At 45.7% G+C, this 18,622-nt stretch overlaps 2 protein-coding genes across 5 annotated transcripts in view; both read left to right on the forward strand.

Annotated features, from left to right (window-relative positions):
* PTK6 (protein tyrosine kinase 6) overlaps positions 1-18,622 on the forward strand; it is a 736,207-nt gene that overhangs the window by 531,757 nt on the left and 185,828 nt on the right. The gene's annotated exons all lie outside the window — the stretch shown is intronic.
* The window catches only part of CHRNA4 (cholinergic receptor nicotinic alpha 4 subunit), an 85,269-nt gene that overhangs the window by 57,667 nt on the left and 8,980 nt on the right, over positions 1-18,622 (forward strand). For 2 of the 3 annotated variants that reach the window (XM_083447418.1, XM_083447420.1), the window contains 2 exons: positions 1,284-2,667; positions 9,302-9,361. In XM_083447418.1, the coding sequence (XP_083303544.1) occupies positions 1,284-2,667; positions 9,302-9,361 (1,444 nt within the window). The remainder of the gene's footprint in view (positions 1-1,283; positions 2,668-9,301; positions 9,362-18,622) is intronic. The other variant, XM_083447419.1, reaches the window with a different exon arrangement.

Below are 18,622 nucleotides of genomic sequence, written 5' to 3' on the forward strand. Positions count from 1 at the left end.
TGGTGGTTGGGAATTTGCAGCTGGGCTTGGGTTTGGCTGTTATAATTATGAACGGGACGTGGTATTTTTTTTCCAGACAAGAGACCAGACAGCCATTTCATTTACTTGCAAGCAGACTGAATAATTAACTTGCACAGCATGCAGACATAATGTGTGACATTGCGAGGTCATTAAGATTCCATTGCAATCTTTCGATCAATAAGACATCATTTGACATGCACAAATTTTGCTCCCCAACCCAGCAATTCCTGTGGGGACCCTGATTGGTACTGCAGCATGGTGGCAGCTGAGAGGATGGACTCTGAATCAGTAAATCCCCATTTACATCTCATCCTTTCCATTAAACCCCAAGTTGGCATTAGGGCAGACACTATTGCTGAGTCTCTGACCTCTCCCTTGTATAATGTGCTGGTCATCATATTGACTTTCCTTACTGGGCAGTTGGGGGAATTGTTGAGATAATGTATGTTTGGTAGTATATGTATGTTTTGAAAACTGTGAAATGCTTTATGCAATTATTATTATTATTATTAGCAGTAGTAGTAATCATTACTACTGCTACTATTTGCTGTTTATGTCTGGTTCACACAACCAGTCATCATAAGATGTATTTTGGGCAGAGGGCGATGTAGCTTTGTGAACACATCAAGCCACCCTACATCATGCAGTTGCTATTTCACAGATTCTGGAAATCTATATTTTAACAAAATGTTATCCAGGATTCTGTGCCTGAGGATCTAACAAGTTTACAGTTGCCATGTGTCCTTTTTTTCCAGGACACATCCTCTTTCTCAGGGGTAAATTTTTTGTCCGGGTGGATTTTTAAAATTTGCCGAAATGTCTCTGGCTATAATTTCCGGATGACACATAGATATAACTGGTGACTGAAGACTCTCTCTTCTCCTGCCCCACTCAGCAATGTATCACAGCTTCTATAGCCTACATACAGTAGGGATATTTCAAATGAGAGTCATCATAGCGTCTTCCTTTTTGCTCTTCAAAATATGGCAACCCTAGAGGTTAGCATTGCAGAAGACACTTACCTCTTCTGTAGCTCCCTTTGCACTGAGTCCACCTAAATAAGTCTAAGCTGAATGGAAGTGTTTTTCCAGGGTTTCAGGCAGGAATCTCTCTCTATCCTACCTGGAAATGCCAGGGATTGCACATGAGACCTTTTGCGTGCAAAGCAAGTGCTCTGCTTCTGAGCTAACACAAATACATGAGAAGGCCTTCTACTGATTATCCTTTTCTTTCCTGTGTTTTATTCTCCTTTCCTAACACAGTGCGGATGGGGATTTCGCAGTCACCCACCTCACCAAAGCCCACCTGTTCTATGACGGGCGGATCAAATGGATGCCTCCAGCCATCTACAAGAGCTCCTGCAGCATCGACGTCACCTTCTTTCCCTTCGACCAGCAAAACTGCACCATGAAGTTTGGCTCGTGGACTTACGACAAGGCCAAGATAGATCTGGAGAGCATGCACCGCCATGTAGACCAGTTGGACTACTGGGAGAGTGGAGAATGGGTGATCATCAATGCTGTGGGCAATTATAATATCAAGAAGTATGAGTGCTGCTCGGAGATCTACCCTGACATCACCTATTCCTTCATCATCAGACGCCTTCCTCTCTTCTACACCATCAACTTGATCATCCCCTGCCTTCTGATCTCCTGTTTGACTGTCTTAGTCTTCTATTTGCCTTCGGAATGCGGGGAGAAGATCACTCTTTGCATCTCAGTCCTCCTGTCTTTAACTGTCTTTCTCCTCCTTATCACCGAAATAATCCCCTCCACCTCACTGGTCATTCCGTTGATCGGAGAGTACTTGCTCTTCACTATGATCTTTGTCACCTTGTCCATCATCATCACCGTCTTCGTGCTCAACGTCCACCACCGCTCCCCTCGCACTCACACCATGCCGGACTGGGTGAGGAAGGTTTTCCTTGACGTCGTCCCACGCCTTCTCTTCATGAAGCGTCCTTCAACAGTGAAGGACAACTGCAAGAAGCTCATCGAGTCCATGCACAAGATAGCCAACTCTCAACGCTTTTGGTCTGAGACGGAAGTGGAACCCAACTTCACTACCTCGTCATCCAACAGCCCTCAGAGCAACGAGCAATCTCCCACGTCCTCTTTTTGTGCCCATCTCGATGAGCAAGCGAAACCACCTCCGGTGTGCAAGTCACCATCTGGGCAGTATTCCATGTTGCGCCCAGAGCCGATTCGGGCCAGTTGTACATCCCTCCAACCTCCCTGTCACCCTCTGGGAGACTCTCAGTCCAGCTCAATCTCCAAAGTCAGGTCGCTCAGTGTCCAGCAGATGTACAGCAGCCCAGTGAAAGCAGAAGAAGGGACCATACGTTGCCGGTCAAGGAGCATCCAATATTGCTACTTGCAAGAGGAGTCGTCCCAGACCAATGGGCAATCCAGCGGGTCCCCAGCCTCCCAGCGCTGCCATCTCAACGAGGAGCAGCCCAAAGCCAAACCCACTCACTGTAAATGCAAATGTAAAAAACCCGAGTCAGCCAGCACCTCAGGGCAAGGGAGCAAGACTCTTGGCACGAAAGACCAGCAGCTTTTGCTGATGTCGCCGGCCTTGAAGTTGGCCGTGGAGGGGGTCCATTATATTGCAGACCACTTGAGAGCAGAAGATGCAGATTTTTCAGTAAGTAAAAGAATAGCAGTAACTTGTTTGCATCAGCACCTTTTCGCTGCAAAGTTATACGACTCGGGATCCAATTTATTAGTACCACTAGTGTGCAGCTGAATGTTTTCCACCCTCATTAATCATAATAATGTTAGATTATGTGTGTCCCCACTCCTTCAACATTCATTCAATTATTATTATTTTTGTAGCTTTTCACAACCAAACTTTCCTCAATTATTTTCCTCTTTTGCTGCCTCTTCAACATCATTTCCCCACTCTATTTTGGTTCCTTCTCAAGTGATCCTAGCCAATCAGGGATTAGGTACTGTAGAAGATGAAATCATAGCAGCACGTAGCTGATCACTGTTCGATATGTATGATGGCGCTACAAGTAAACAAAACCTATTGGGGGAAGCTTGTCCTGTAGTGGCCACATGGTGGATTGTAGCCTCTCAGGGGTTACTCTATGTATTGAACAGTTTATTTTGCAGTGGCCCCAGGAAAATCATTGAAGGGCTCCTTTCTGCTTCTGACAAAGCTTTTTGTGGAATCTCACCCCTTCATTTCAGCACAGAGCTAATTCCTATCGTTAACATCCGAGGCTTCGCACCACATAATCTTTACACATGGAGCCAGTCGTGGCTCTCTTACAAGTACATTTGTATGATAACATGGGCCCATTCATTCCAACTGCACCCTTGGTCTTAAGTGGATAGCTTAAAAATTGCAATCAGTTCTTATTTCCTGATTGAAATTATGAGTAGCAGGAGAGGGGAAGCAGGGATTAAGAGGGAAAGTTTAATATCCAAGGTGCTTAATTCTATCAGGTCCTTCATCAAGGTGTTTCATATACAGAAGTTCAACCTTCTCTAATACTATCTCATTTCCCTTTCTACTTGAAAGTGCTTAAAGGCATGTGGGCAATGTCTGGTAGACTCCAAAAGCTCAGGGATTTGTGGGAGAGATCTGAGCCAATTGTGATCCAATTTTTTGCCCCCTCAGAATTCCAGTGGTTGTGGAAGAATGGGGAGGGATGTCCAAGCGTTTAGGTGGGGGAATATAAAAGTTTGTTTTTTAATGTGGTCACTGGGGTTTCCTCTTCTTTTCCTTCCACTTAAAAACAACATCAAGTTGCCACTGCAATTGAAGTCTGGCAACTGGGCTGATGTTCCCATGAAAATGGGGACTGGAATGCCCCATGGGGACACATCACTTCACAATATTGCAAGTAAGAAAAATGCTTTTTGAGGGGGAAGCTACCTGAAATGGTTTCAAGTTTCGCAGAGGCTCCCTGAAAATTGCAGAAATTCTCTCCCTGAATACTTTCATGTGGGACGAAGGTCCCATGAATGCTCACGTGGGGAGATTTTGGGTCAGTTCTATTCTGAATAGGATGTCCAATAGGGTCTGCATCCTTCAAAAGGAAAATACAAAATTTGCTTATTCCTGGTGGGCATCAGTCACGAATGGTTCACTAACCCGTTGGCTGGTTTTTATAGTTTGGGTAATTCATGAGTTTTATTATCGGTCCTGTGGGTCCTCTTTTTATAAGGTCCCTGAAAAGGCTGGTGAGATGGGATAAAAGAAATATTGCAAAGGAATGTCTTCAAACTCACCTACTCATACCCAACCTCCATAATGTTACATTTTCACTTTGGTAGCTCAGTTGAGGCTCTAACCAATTGGATTTTTTCAACTTGGCAATGCAGTGTGCTGTTCACTGAGTGCTCGGTGCTGAGTACCACTGAGCTCAAACAGAGAGCCCCTTAGATGAGATACAGAGCCCCACTCCTTCTGCAGCAGCAAGAATGCTGGTGAAAAGGAGAGGTCCACAAGCATTTGGGGGCAAGCAAGAGACACTGTGGACCTGGATCTTCCTGGGCTTCAAAGGCAGGTTCAGGGCTGGCTCAAGATATTTGGCTGCCTGAGGCACAATAGTATATGCCACCTTATCACCCCACTCCCAAGTTAAGGCACACAACGCTTCTCAGTGATGGCTCCGACCTGGTGGAATGCTCTGTCCCATGAGACCAGGGCCCTGCAGGATTGAACTTCCTTCCGCAGGGCCTGTAAGACAGAACTATTCCGCCTGGTTATCAATTTGAATTTAGCCTGATCTTTTATTACCCTTCCTTCCCTCCCCCTCCCCCTCCCCCTTTTTATGAAGATTACCCGCTCTGGGATCCCACAGCTAATTCTCCCCTGGTCTCCTCGCTGGCCCAAATAGGACTAATTCAGCCAGCTAGCCCTGGTGATCATCTAATGTTTATTGGGTGGATTTCCCCCCTAAATTAATTTTTGAATTCTGAATTTATTGTTATTCACATTTTATACTGTTTTTTATGCTGTTTTTTGTTGCATCGATTAAGTGTTTTAAATTTGTTGTCAGCCGCCCTGAGCCCGGTTTTCTGAACTGGGAAGGGCGGGGTATAAATAAAGATTTATTTATTTATTTATTAAGGCTGGCCAAGTTGTTTTGGCACCTGAGGCAGAAAATCTTAACGAGCTCCTCTCCCCGTCAGTAAAATACAAGAACAAAATTAAATAACGAACAATTTGCTGCCCTTTCGCCTCATGTGGGACTGGCCTGGGTCAGGTGATTCACAAGAGCCAATGCTATTCTGTAACCTGCCACATAACTACAGCCAAGGCAGACCCTCCAAGTGTCCCTATTTTCCAGGGACATCCCTGATTTACAGAAGCCGTCCCAGTTTCTGATTTGATCCCGGAATGTACTGGAGCCTCAGCTTCAGGATCTGTCCTTCCAGTGAGCACTCAGGGCTGATTTCCTTCAGAATGGAGAGCTTTGATCTTCTTGCAGTCCATGGGGCTCTCAAGAGTCTCTTCCAGCACCATAATTCAAAAGCATCAATTCTTCAGCGATCAGCCTTCTTTTCCTTAGGATGTCACTATTTTCACTGGAGAAATGTTGGAGGGTATGGAGTTATCCGACCCCCAAGCCGTCTGAAGGCAATCCTGTGTAGGAAAGGTTTTTTAAAAAAGTTTAATGTTTTATTATGCTTTTTTATATGTTGGAAGGCAACTAGAGTAGCTAGGGAGACCCTGTAAGATAGGTGGGGTATTAATAGTAAAATTATCCTTATGGTATGGGACGTCCCTATTTTCATTGGAGAAATGTTGGAGCGTATGCTACAAGCCAAGGCCTGCAGAACTCTCATTCTGGGACACTTGCCACTGACAAAACAACTGGAGTGCCCCCCCCCTGAGGGACCATCTTCTTCCTCGTACAGCTCTGCCCCCACACCTGTCCTGCCCAGCCTAGCTCAGCCCAGCCCATCTGTCTCCTGCTCAGCCCTGAGTCGTATGACCCCTAGCTCTGACTTCTTGCTCCCTGCCAGGCATACAAACTCCACTCTTGCCTGCCTCTTCTGCTTCATGTCATTTACAGCCTTTCCAGCTGCTGGGGCCTGACCCTGAAGAGTCTCCAGCACTGAGCCACTGGTGCTGGGTCTTGCCTCTGTGCTTCTTTATGTCTATGTTTAGCACACTGCAGTTAGTCGTGATCGCTTCAGTAGCTGTCGTGAGTTTTTTTGTTTTAAGAAGGCCAGGAGGAAAATGGACTGTGATGCCAGAACTACAACACTCATTGAAAGCAAATCAGATTGTGGTGGGAGCAAACCTCAGTTCTCAGATGCCCACCTGAACGCCCCATCGGGTGCTGAGCGCTATGACTGGAAATGGCCACTTGCAGCGGCTTTCAATGGCCATCGGTGGCGCCCAACTCTTTCGTAGGACTGAGCACCAAAATATGGCTGAGCGTAATAAGCCATCCCTAAAGCTATTATCCCTAAAGCTATTATCTGGGAACAGAAAGCCTGCACCTTGCAAGAAACAGATAAAACCAAAAAAAGGCAAGAGCGAGAACTAAAAAGGCTGAGTTTGACTGCATTTGCCTTCATAGATAAGCCACCAACAAGACAGGGGATTATTATCACCCCTGTCTACTATTTACAAAAGTGTCTCTGGCAACTGAACACCACACAGCAAAGTCCAGTTCTTAGGAGAAAGTTAAGTGGCTGCGCTAAGTTATTTTGTGGTGGAAACTAAGCTTCAGTTTCCCAGTAAGAAGAGTGGAGCACACTTCAAGGTCTCCAAGAATCTCATCATACCATTGATGACATCAACAGGGGCATGTTGAGATCTAGAGACATAAGAACAGTAGAGCCAGGGGTATCTGGAACAATGCCTTTGTGTCTGTCGCGAATTCTCCACAACACTTTAGCAGAAATGCTCAGAGGTTCTTCAGTGCAGTACAGTATATTTATTATGAGATATAGATATATATATACAATACAGGCTATAAATACACGAGCAGTTCATACAGTTAAACAGAGTACTTGGATGCACCTTAAGGCAAATAGGAAGACCTTTCTATCTCTCCCTCCCTGACCACACTCCTCTACACCACCCCCTTACTGCTGGACAGGTTTCCCTTTTAAACCGATGACAGCCAATCAACTGACAGCACATTACTGCTGAGTCTTTCTGACCCAGCACTTGCATAGAAAGTATTGCAGGCTGATTGCATCAGCCAGTTGCATCAGCTAGCAAACTCAAGCCTGCAGACTTACTATCTCACACAGCATTCTGTGAATCCCGACAGTGTCCTCAGAGTCCTTGTTTGCCTGCCCATTGCTAGAAAGTACTATATCAGAATGGGGTGGTCACTTGGCTTTTCCAGGAGGCCTTCAGATTTTCCAGGAGACACGTTCCTCCCCCGTCCTTAAGTACATCAGACCAGGCTTTGGATTATAAGGCGGGGAAAGTTAACGAGATACATAGACTCTACCCCACGTCTAGCCAAATCCAATTTTAGCCAAACCAATGCCCCGCATAGTTTTGTTTTTTTTAAAAGAGTACCGGAGGGGTCAGAACAGTGACCTACTTTGGGAATTTTATTCAAAATATTATTTGTTGTATCTATTTAACCAATGTTATATACTGCCTAAAGGTAAAGGTAAAGGGACCCCTGACCATTAGGTCCAGTCGTGGCCGACTCTGGGGTTGCGGCGCTCATCTCGCTTTATTGGCTGAGGGAGCCGGTGTACAGCTTCCAGGTCATGTGGCCAGTATGACTATGAGCAGCGCACGGAAATGCCGTTTACCTTCCCGCCAGAACGGTACCTATTTATTTACTTGCACTTTGACATGCTTTCAAACTGCTAGGTTGGCAGGAGCAGGGACCGAGCAACGGGAGCTCACCCCATCACAGGGATTCGAACCACCGACCTTCTGATCGGCAAGTCCTAGGCTCTGTGGTTTAACCCACAGCGCCACCCGCGTCCCTTTATATACTGCCTACTCACCAGCAAACCTCTAAGAAGCTAACAAAAATATTATTTTTAAAATGCCAGCAACAGCAAACATGACACAAGTTGGAGATTCTTTACAGAAATGCTGGAATTAAATAAAGTTATGGGCTGCTTGCTGCCTCCTCCCACAGCCACCTCTGTGATAACCACTGTCAGTCATAACATCTGCTCTACAGGCTAATACTGCTACAGGTTTCTTCTCCATAATCCATCTTCATAGCAAGATAACCCGCCTCCTCTAACAAAAAACCAAAACAGAGTTATAATCAGAGCATGACATTTCAGTTTGGGCTTCACCGCCTTTCTCTACCACCCTGCTCCCATCACCTCGCCCAGACTCGCTTACCCTTGATGGTTGAGACACTGTGCTGAGCTTGATTGCTTCTCTGCTTGATTGGGATGATCCAAATTGGGAATGTCAATGTCGGATTCCCGCCCGATGTCAACAAGAAGAAATGGGGGGCTGGATTCAGCTACCCTGTTCTGCTAGCGGAAGCCAGTGGGAGGACCCCTTACTAGTACATTGGGGCTATCTCCCCGTACTCCTCCCATACCTCTGCTTTGAAGGGTTGGGACCACCCCAGGGAGAGTGTGCAAGGCAGAAGAGAGGGGAGATCGCTCCATCGGGAAAGCAGAAACGCTAGCACTGATTGTGCAGTCTCCGTAATACTACATTCACTGCCACCAAAAATCTAGAGGGGAAGGGGTTAGGCAGAAACAAGGTAGGCACAGTGCAAACACATCAGCAGGATTACCAGCCCACAACCCTCAACAATGGCAGAACTCAGCATATATATATTATAAACCCAAGCAGCTAATGACTGACACTGCCCAATTCTCCTTGATAGAAGTTCATCAAGGAGAGGTGAAGCCCTATGCTGCTTGGGTTTATAATATATATATGCTGAGGTCTGCCATTGTTGAGGGTTGTGGGCTGGTAATCCTGCTGATGTGTTTGCACTGTGCCTACCTTGTTTCTGCCTAACCCCTTCCCCTCTCCAGCCCAAGGGATGTCAGGTGAGTGGCACAGCCCTACCAAAGCCATCCTTTGCAGTGAGGCGGTACCTGGAGTGGGACATTTCCAGGCTTAATCAGAAACAGCTGACTTTGGCTGGCAGAAGAAGGTGGTTGCTGGTTGATTTCCCCCATGCTTGGATGTACAGTAGCTGTCAGAGGACAGGTTGCCTTTAGGGCAGGGCCAGAGGGGGAAGCAGGTGGAGTAAAGATGCGACTCTGACCTTTGTACGCTAGGCTATGTTGTAACTGCAGAAAAGTCAGAGGGTTCTATACATACAGACCTCTCTCCATCCTCTACCCAGGCAAAGAAGAGGCCTTATCACAGTGCAAGGATACATCTCAGGCTGGCAAAAGCACTCAAGGTGAGTGTGGAGCAGAGTCAGTGTGGGAAGAGTACCTGGACCTGAGATTCCCCCAACCCTGATCTCCCTGCTAGGGAAAATGCTTTGCATGGAGACAATCAACTGGCTCAATCTCCAGTTGAAAGGGTTTCAGAGAGACTGGGGGAAGAACTTCTGCCAGAGATCGAGGAGAGCTTCTACCACTCAGAACAGAGCTTGGGTGGAGGGGGCAACCTTTGTCCCCAGAGATGCATGGGGACCCTAGTCTAATTTCCAAAGCCTCCTGGAAGTCCAGATCGATGGCATGAGTGACCTTCCCCTTCCCAAACAGCATGCCAGGCAGGGAGGAATACAGGAAGAGAGAGGGAGAGAGAAGGCTGTGTGGAATTTGTGTTTTGGGGAAATCACATTCAGAAGTGCACATTTTGAGAGAAAATGCATTTTCAAATGCATATTTTTGTGCCAATTAAAAAAAGAAATCACAGATCAGTGCAGAAACAGGGCAGCACAGATTTTTACTTTATTTTTTGCAGAAGTGATATGGACTGAAATTGGACTTAGTTGTATACCTGTCAGTAGTCAAACTTCCCTCGTGAATGATCGGACCATGAAGTATATATATAGCCAGTTATTTTTATCTTCTTATATTTATATCCTACTTTTCTCCCTCCATGAAAATCAAGGAGTCATATATATGTTTCCCAAGTGGTCATCCATCCTGGAACTGACCAAACCCAAAGCCTCACATCCTCTTCAAACCACACTCTGGGACAATTTCCAGCGCTGTGGTGAGAAGCTGCTTGGAACTGCACTGAAGGCTGCAAAGATTGCAGTAAATGAAATTGGGAGAAAGCTATGCCATGTGGACTTTGAATGATGTGGCCCTGTGAGCTGCGGTTCATTGCTGCCACAAATAGCAAAGGGCCAAACTTTTAAAGGCTACGAGAGTTCAATCCTGTGCACGTTGTGCAGCCAGCCGCAAAGCAGTTCTTCCTCCTTTCCTTTCTTGTGTCTCGGTTTTCTTGAAGCAACTTGCAAGTAAACCCCACTCCGAGACAATAAAAGTGTGCTATATAGCATTCGGCAAGACTGGGAAAACAAATGGTTAAAACCTTGCACTTTTTCGTCCTTTAAAATAGTGGGGTCACAGAGATTCGACAGAGTTGCACTGTCACTAGCATATGAAAGCAGAGTCCATCATCTAAACCAGGCCAAAATAGATTGCAGGTTAGCAACTGCAAGTCCCTGGGCCAAATCCGGGCCACTAAAAGATGCTTATTAGCTCCATTTCCTTTGCCAGTCAAGAAAGCAGCAGCAACAGGTTTGGCAAAAGTGACTTCTGTGGCATCTTGACCTTAAGACAGAGGGTAAAAAGGTAAAGGTAAAGGGACTCCTGACCATTAGGTCCAGTCGTGGCCGACTCTGGGGTTGTGGCGCTCATCTTGCTTTATTGGCTGAGGGAGCCGGCATACAGCTTCCGGGTCATGTGGTCAGCATGACTAAGCCACTTCTAGTGAACCAGAGCAGCGCACGGAAATGCCGTTTGCCTTCCCACTGGAGTGGTACCTATTTATCTACTTGCACTTTGACGTGCTTTCGAACTGCTAGGTTGGCAGGAGCAGGGACCGAGCAACAGGCGCTCACCCCGTTGCAAGAATTCAAACCACCGACCTTCTGATCGGCAAGTCCTAGGCTCTGTGGTTTAACCCACAGCACCACCCGCATCCCTAAGACAGAGGGTAGCACCTCTCAAAGTAGCCCTCTGGGAAATCTACTTACTGACCAGAAATCTACTTACTGACCAGACATCTGAATAATAATTTCGTTTAAGCTAAGGCTGGCCACACACCAGGCAGGGGGCCTGATCTGGTGTCCCCTGTTGATTTCCCCCCCTGGTCCCCCAAGTCCCCACTGATTTTGGCAGCTGTAGAAAAAAAAAGTAGACATGGCACTGAGGTGTCCTTGATCAGCCCTGTAACCTGATGGAGATGCAATGTTCCCCTTCCCCCATCATCCGATGAGTGGGAGTGAGGATTGGGGTCTGTGTGGCTTGCACAACCCTGTGAGGTGTGTGCCTGCAAGCATGTGGGGTGTGCCCCCCCACACCGCTTTTGCCAACCCTCACTACAGGGATAAGACCCCTGGGGGTTGGCCAAGGGTGAATGCCACCCTCAGACGAAAAACCTTTGCTCCCCTTCATCTAAGGAAATCCGGAACTGCCCAGTTGCCACCTGCCCAGTCAGATTTGATCTGAACACAATAATAGCCTCCTACCCAAGAAACAGAAAACCCATCAACTGCTGTTCTTGCTTTGCAGTCATCATAATAATAGAACTAGTCCCATTCATTGGAAGTCACACAATAGAATTTGTTCTGTGTTGCTTCCCCCCCTGATTACTCATAAAAGAAGCAATCTTTTATTTTTCTTCTTTTCCAGTTTTATTTTTTTAGTTTTGCTTGCTGGGGGAAATCTTGCCACGCATTTCTCATAAATATCTTTCATAACGTTATTGAAGAAATCATTATGCTGTTATTGTTTCCCTGATCCCACACTTTCTTCTTTTTTCGCTGCCTTTAATTGGCAACATAAGGTTGGGTGATGAAAAATGCAATATTCAGGTGCCTGTTTTTCTAGCCTGTCGATGCCTCTCCCTCGTGTGACACATCGTGGCACTTGGTGTTGCAAAGGACAGGCCCACTGCACGATTAATACAACAGAATTAACAACAACAACAAACAAACAAACAAACAATCCAGTGTGTGAGTGAGGACTCAAATTGGAGGGAAATAACTTACCACCGGCGGCCTTGAGTTTCCATCAACTTTATTTGGGGAAAGAGAGAGAATCCATAATATTAGAATGCTTGTTTTGTTCTTGGGTTGCTTCTGAAAAGGGAAAATTGCTTCTCTAGCTTCCAACGCCACAGGGACTGAAGTAATTTCCCCAGAAAAGTGTCTTGAACTCTGTCGGGTAAGCCTGCGCTGGCTTGTATAAATGTTTTGCATCAGAATTAACTCAATGCTTTCCCTACCTCTCAAAAAAAATCAACCCTTTGCACCAATGCAACTCAAATTTCACCCCAAGAAAACTACATTCTGAAATTGGTATGGATTGTGCAAATTAGGAAGCACATAAGAAGCCAGTTTATACTTTTCAGTGTTTTCTACTCTGATTTGCGTTGCAATCAGGTGTGAGGATGTGGTGGCACTGTGGTCTAAACCACCGAGCCTCTTGGGCTTGCCGATCGGAAGGTTGGCGGTTCGAATCCCCATGATGGGGTGAGCTCCCATTGCTCTGTCCCAGCTCCTGCCAACCTAGCAGTTCGAAAGCACACCAGTGCAAGTAGATAAATAGGTACCGCTGTGGTGGGAAGGTAAACAGCATTTCCATGTGCTTTGGTTTCTGTCACAGTGTTCTGTTCCACCAGTAGTGTTTAAGTCATGCTGGCTACATGAGCCGGAAAGCTGTCTGTGGACAAACACTGACTCCCTCGGCCTGAAAGCAAGATGAGTGCCAGATCCCACAGTCGCCTTTGACTAAACTTAACCATCCAGGCTTCCTTTACCTTTACCATTACCTGCAGACAGGTGTCTTTCTCCACTTTACCTAGAGATGCCGTGAACTGAACCTAGAACCTATAGCATGTGCTCCGCTGCTGAGCTGCATCCCTTCTTCTGCAAATAAAGCAAGAATCTAGTCATCATGGTTCTGTATTGAAAGCTGGTTTAAATAGGAACACAGGAGGCGGCCTTCAGTTCAGTGAGACCACTTGTCCATCTAACTCAGGATTGTTGACACCTGATTGGAAGCAGTTCATCAGCATTTTAGTGAGTGGACATTCCCAGTCCTGCCTGGAGAGGCCAGGGGTTGAATCAGGATCATGTAGCATGCAAATCATGTTGAATATATTTGACAATTTTTTGTGGAATATATTTTCCGTGGGTTTGTATTGCTTCACACTGCTGTGGTATTTTATGAGAAGGCAGTATAAACTGCTCTTCTTCTTGTTGTTGTTTAGTCGTTTAGTCATGTCTGACTCTTTGTGACCCCAAGGACCACAGCACAGAAGGCACTTCTGTCTTCCACTGCCTCCCACAGTACAGTCAAACTCATGCTGGTAGCTTCAAGAACACTGTCCAGCCATCTCATCTTCTGTCGTCCCCTTCTCCTTGTGCCCTCAGTCTTTCCCAACATCAGGGTCTTTTCCAGGAAGTCTTCTCTTCTCATGAGGTGGTCAAAGTAATGGAGCCTCAGCTTCAGGATCTGTCCTTCCAGTGAGCACTCAGGGCTGATTTCCTTCAGAATGGATAGGTTTGATCTTCTTGCAGTCCATGAGACTCACAAGTCTCCTCCAGCCTCATAACTGCTCTTAGGAATAAATAAACCATATAACCATCCACCGAGACATGCTTCGCTGATGAAACTTACTACTTAATTTTACGTTCATTTTGTCTTGGGCATGGGTGCGTGTTGGGGAACCTGTGGCCCATCAACCCCAGTTGGCATGTCCAGTGATCTAGAACGATGTAGGTTCTAGTCTAGCAACACAGGCAGGATCATAATTTCCCAACCCAGTCTTAAGGACAAGCAACTTTCTCTCTGTCTCTCTTTAAAAAAAAAGGAAAACTAAGATTCTCGGGATGCTGAACTCTGTGTTTGCTCACTGGGACCAAAGAGGACACATAGCCTGTCTAATATCTGAGTGGCAGACATTAAGCCTGAGTTCCCAATTCCCTTGGAAATGTTGGGGATTTAGTCTTGTCCTGCATAATAAATGGAAGCAATCCATCATTTGGAGAGGAAATGAAATGTTCTTGTCTGAACTGGAAATAGGACAGTTGGCTTATTCATCCTGTACACCTTTGCAGCCATTATGCCTGAGCACCAGAATTAACTGGCTGCAGAATGGCTTTTCTCCCCCATTACAGGAAATGATGTGGTCCTTATAAAAACAGCTTGATGGCATCTGACTCTTTAAAGGCAAGGTTATTGGGCTTTTTCAAAAGAAGAAGAAGAAGAAGAATGCCTCCATACAAAAGGCTATTGGGACAAAAAGGCAGCATCCAGTATTATGTGGAAACGTTTATATAATTTAGAAGAGTTTAAATGATCCCCTGTTTGAGTTTATGCAGCGACAAGTGGGTTGCTAACTCGTTTGAGTCCTATCAATAATTATACCTTCCTGGTGGATATCCCTTTCTGTCCCTCTTAAAGAAAACACACATGAATCTGAATCATATTAACATAAACTACTTTACTATCAGATTCATTCAGGTTTACAGAGTTGTTCCTGAAGGCAGGCTTAGGTTACATAACAGATAAACTATATAATAGATAGCAATGAGTCATGAGAAGACTGCATCCGAGCAGTTACCAGTTAACACTCCTTGCAGCACCGACCAACCATCGTGGAGCCAGTGTGGTGTAGTGGTTAAGAGCTGTGGACTCGTAATCTGGTGAACCAGGTTCACTTCCCTGCTCCTCCATATGCAGCTGCTGGGTGACCTTGGGCCAGTCACACTTCTCTGAAGTCTTTCAGCCTCACTCACCTCACAGAGTGTTTGTTTTGGGTTAGGAAGGGAAAGGAGATTGTTAACCACTTTGAGACTCCTTAGAGTAGTGATAAAGCGGGATATCAAATCCAAACTACTACTACTACTACTACTACTACTACTACTCCTCTTCTTCTTCTTCTTCTTCTTCTTCTTCTTCTTCTTCTTCTTCTACCAACCAACTGACAAAACTGCCTGCCACATAGGGGCAGTTAGTCCTCTCTCAGGATGTTGGACTTGACTGACAGCTTTATATCCCACATATTAGTTGTACTCAGAACAGACCCATTAATGACTGGCCTAGTTCCATTCATTTTTATAGGTCTACTTTGAGTAGGACTTAGTCAGCTGCAACCCAAAGTTTCCTAGATGCCCTTGATGCTTGTCTGCAGTCAAAACCAGAAAACAATGTCAGAGCCAAGATAAATGCTACTGTCCACCTCTCCGTTTTAATTTCTGGCATGTGTGAAAACTGATCATCCTTTTGGCCCTAACAACTAATGGGGGTCACCTAACAGCTTTTAAGCTCCCAAAATTATTTGGGGGAGGCCATGACTGTTTAAAGTGGTGTCATAGTGCTCTGAATGTATGGGGTGAACATGAACCTTTGATTTTTAACATTTTTTCTTTAATCTAGAAAGTTTCCCCTTTCCCCTTAGAAAATGAGCTATTTGCCCAACAGGAGGAAATATGCAGGTGCTAAGTGAGAATCCAAGCCAATTCCTGCCCCTCCCAGCTGCATTTAGCTTCCATTTAAAAATGGGAAATACAGCCATGTATCTCCCATCATCTCATCTCATCAAACTCTCAATCCCCATGAATTCGGTGGGATTTACTTTCACATAAATATGCATAAGAAGGATTGGTCTGAAAGGGGGGAATTTAACAAGCCATCACTTATCAGGATGTGCCTGTCTTTAAGTTCCTGATCAGTATTCTGCAGAAGCCTCGCTGCCACAAGGGGAATGTGGTTGTATTAAAAGTAAGTGGTTCTTCTAATTAAGTGCTTGAGGGTTTTTGTTGGTGGTGGTGGTGGTGTTGGGTGTTTTGTTTTTAAAAGGGAAAAACAAAGCCAGAAGACAGGAAGCAATAGGGTGTTCCAGAAATGGCCTTGTGCAATTGAGATTTTCTAGGGACTAGTGACCTGGGTTTGTTTGGGTCTGTTCTTGCATACCCTCCAATATTCCTCGGATGAAAATAAGGACATTTCTCACTCCCCCCTGCAACTGACCCTCCTTGAACCCCTCCCCATTTTTTGTCCCCATCCCCAGAGTATTTCCTATCAGAAAATAGTGTCACCACCATTTCACCAATGGGACACAGCACCAGTGGCGTAGCGTGGGGGGTGCAGGGGGGGCCGGCCACACCGGGCACAACATCTGGGGGGGGCGCGCTCGCACTCGCAGCTCTCTGCCCCTACCTGGCTCACTCACTCTCTCTCACTGCAGTGCTGGCTGTGCAAATCCGATCCGAGCCGCCGGGTCGCTGCCCACTGTGGAGGGGAGGGTGCCAGGCGTGCGGTGCGGTGCGGAGAGAGAGCGAGGGACTATCTGGGGGAGGGACAATGCAGCGGGGGGGCGCAAATTACTTGCCTTGCCCCGGGTTAGGGGGCGCAAATTACTTGCCTTGCCCCGGGTGCTGACAACCCACGCTACTCCACTGCACAGCACACACACCCTCCGCTGTCCTGGGAAAACCCCTTAATCGGATTTAGTCCAACCACATGTGGGGAACATCTTCCCTAGCTGAAGGGCTTGAGAAGAATCCAGACAGAGAAAGAGCAGGGTGGGAACGTCGGCAGTTCAGTAACGAAGCAGGAAAGGACCTCTGAGTTTCACTCAAAAAAATCTCATTTATTCAGCCCGCTGCATTTGGATTGCAACATTTGTCAGTGTTTATTTTCTGTTTGCTCTGCTGAATCACTTTGCAATAGAGCACATAGAAAATACAGAGTTGCTTTGCCCCTGACGAAGTCTGTAATCAAAACGCATTGGGCTGAATAAATTGGCACTCTGATTGGTGACTCTTACAGGTCCTCTGGTCTCCCATTCAAAATGGCCTCTACCCAACATCCCAAAGCTCGCGTTTGACCTGGATACTTGCATAGCCTTACCAGGTGGGGGAAGGCCAATGGGTTACCTGAGTGGATGGAAATCGCTGTCCCAGGAGTCTTGTGTCTCACTGGAGGAGAGTGCACATCCAAAGGTTCTTGGTTCTAGTCCTGGGCACACTCGTCTAGAGATGGGTGAGAAAAGTGATTCAGTTCACATTTAAAGTTCAGTTCACGGCCTAGGACCCTCGTACCTACGGGACCGCCTCTCCCAGGATGCCCCACGGAGAGCCTCAAGGTCCATAAATAACAACACCCTAGTGGTCCCAGGCCCTAAGGAAGTTAGATTGGCTTCAACCAGAGCCAGGGCCTTTTCAACTCTGGCTCCGGTCTGGTGGAACGCTCTGCCTCATGAGACCAGGGCTCTGCAGGATCTGATTTCTTTCTGCAGGGCCTGTAAGACAGAGCTGTTCCGCCTGGCCTTTGGCTTGGAGCCAATTTGATTCCCTCCCTCCCTCTCTTTCTTTTTTCTTTTCCTTCTCCTCCTGCGATGAGGCTGTATTTTAATATTTTAATGTTCCATTATTTTAATGTTGTATTTTATTTTTGTTTTTAAGTTGTAATCATTCATCTTGTTTTTATTATTGCTTGTAAGCCGCTCTGAGCCTGGTCTTGGCTGGGGAGGGCAGGATATAAATAAAAAAAATTATTATTATTATTATTATTATTATTATTATTATTATTATTAAGGTGAACATGTGTAAGTCACAACGCACAAAGTGAAAATCAGCCACACTTTGAAAACACCACTTTTATGAATTTTGCAATTCTCCAGCCAAGTGTACAAAAAAATCACGTGCTTGGGTAAAATGTGTAAATAGGCACATATATTGGTGAAAATTACAAGTAAAATATATCATATTAGAAAACTTTGCCTTGCAAAAATGGGTTTGTTGGGTAACGTCACATTCAAAAATGTGTAGATTAGGAGAATTTTGCACTAAAATGCTGACGAATTAAGGGAAAAAAAGCAAGCTGATATAGAAATGTGGAGAATTAAAGTTGAGGCTGGAAAAATGAGAAAGTGAAACTGGCAAGTCCATCTGTCCTCACTCCCATCATTATGCTCCTAATAGTATTGAGAGTTTTCTTTGGAGGAAATTGCTTGCGAATAAAGTAAATGCTTTCCCTCTGCTCCGTATGCCAACTAACATGGGGTCCCCTGAGATTTAGAAGACAGGTCCCCTATTAGCATGTCTGACCATGGCCACCAAGACTGTTCATCTGCCATTTTGTTGGGGAGTCTTCCTGAATGCTGGATTTTGTGCAAAACTGCTTATACAAAGAACTACAGGAAGGGGAGAAATGGACAGCAATTTCAAAAAATAAAAAATAAAAAAATGTATAGAACAGCATGCTATGTAGCACCCCATGAGGGAGGTATTTTCGTTCTAGTGTTTGTTGGTAAACTGGTTTCCAAAAGATGGCTGAGATACACTGGCTGCAAATTGGGTACTGACCTATGTTCAAAGTGCTGGAACTGGTATACAAAGCCCTATACCAGTGATGGCCAAACTTGGCCATCCAGCTGTTTTGGGACTATACTTCCGATCATCCCTGACCACTGGTCCTGTTAGCTAGGGATGATGGGAGTTGTAGTTCCTAAACAGCTGGAGGGC

The sequence above is a fragment of the Podarcis tiliguerta genome, assembly GCF_965153285.1.
Source record: "Podarcis tiliguerta genome assembly, chromosome: 6".
NCBI classification, from domain to species: Eukaryota; Metazoa; Chordata; class Lepidosauria; order Squamata; family Lacertidae; genus Podarcis; species Podarcis tiliguerta.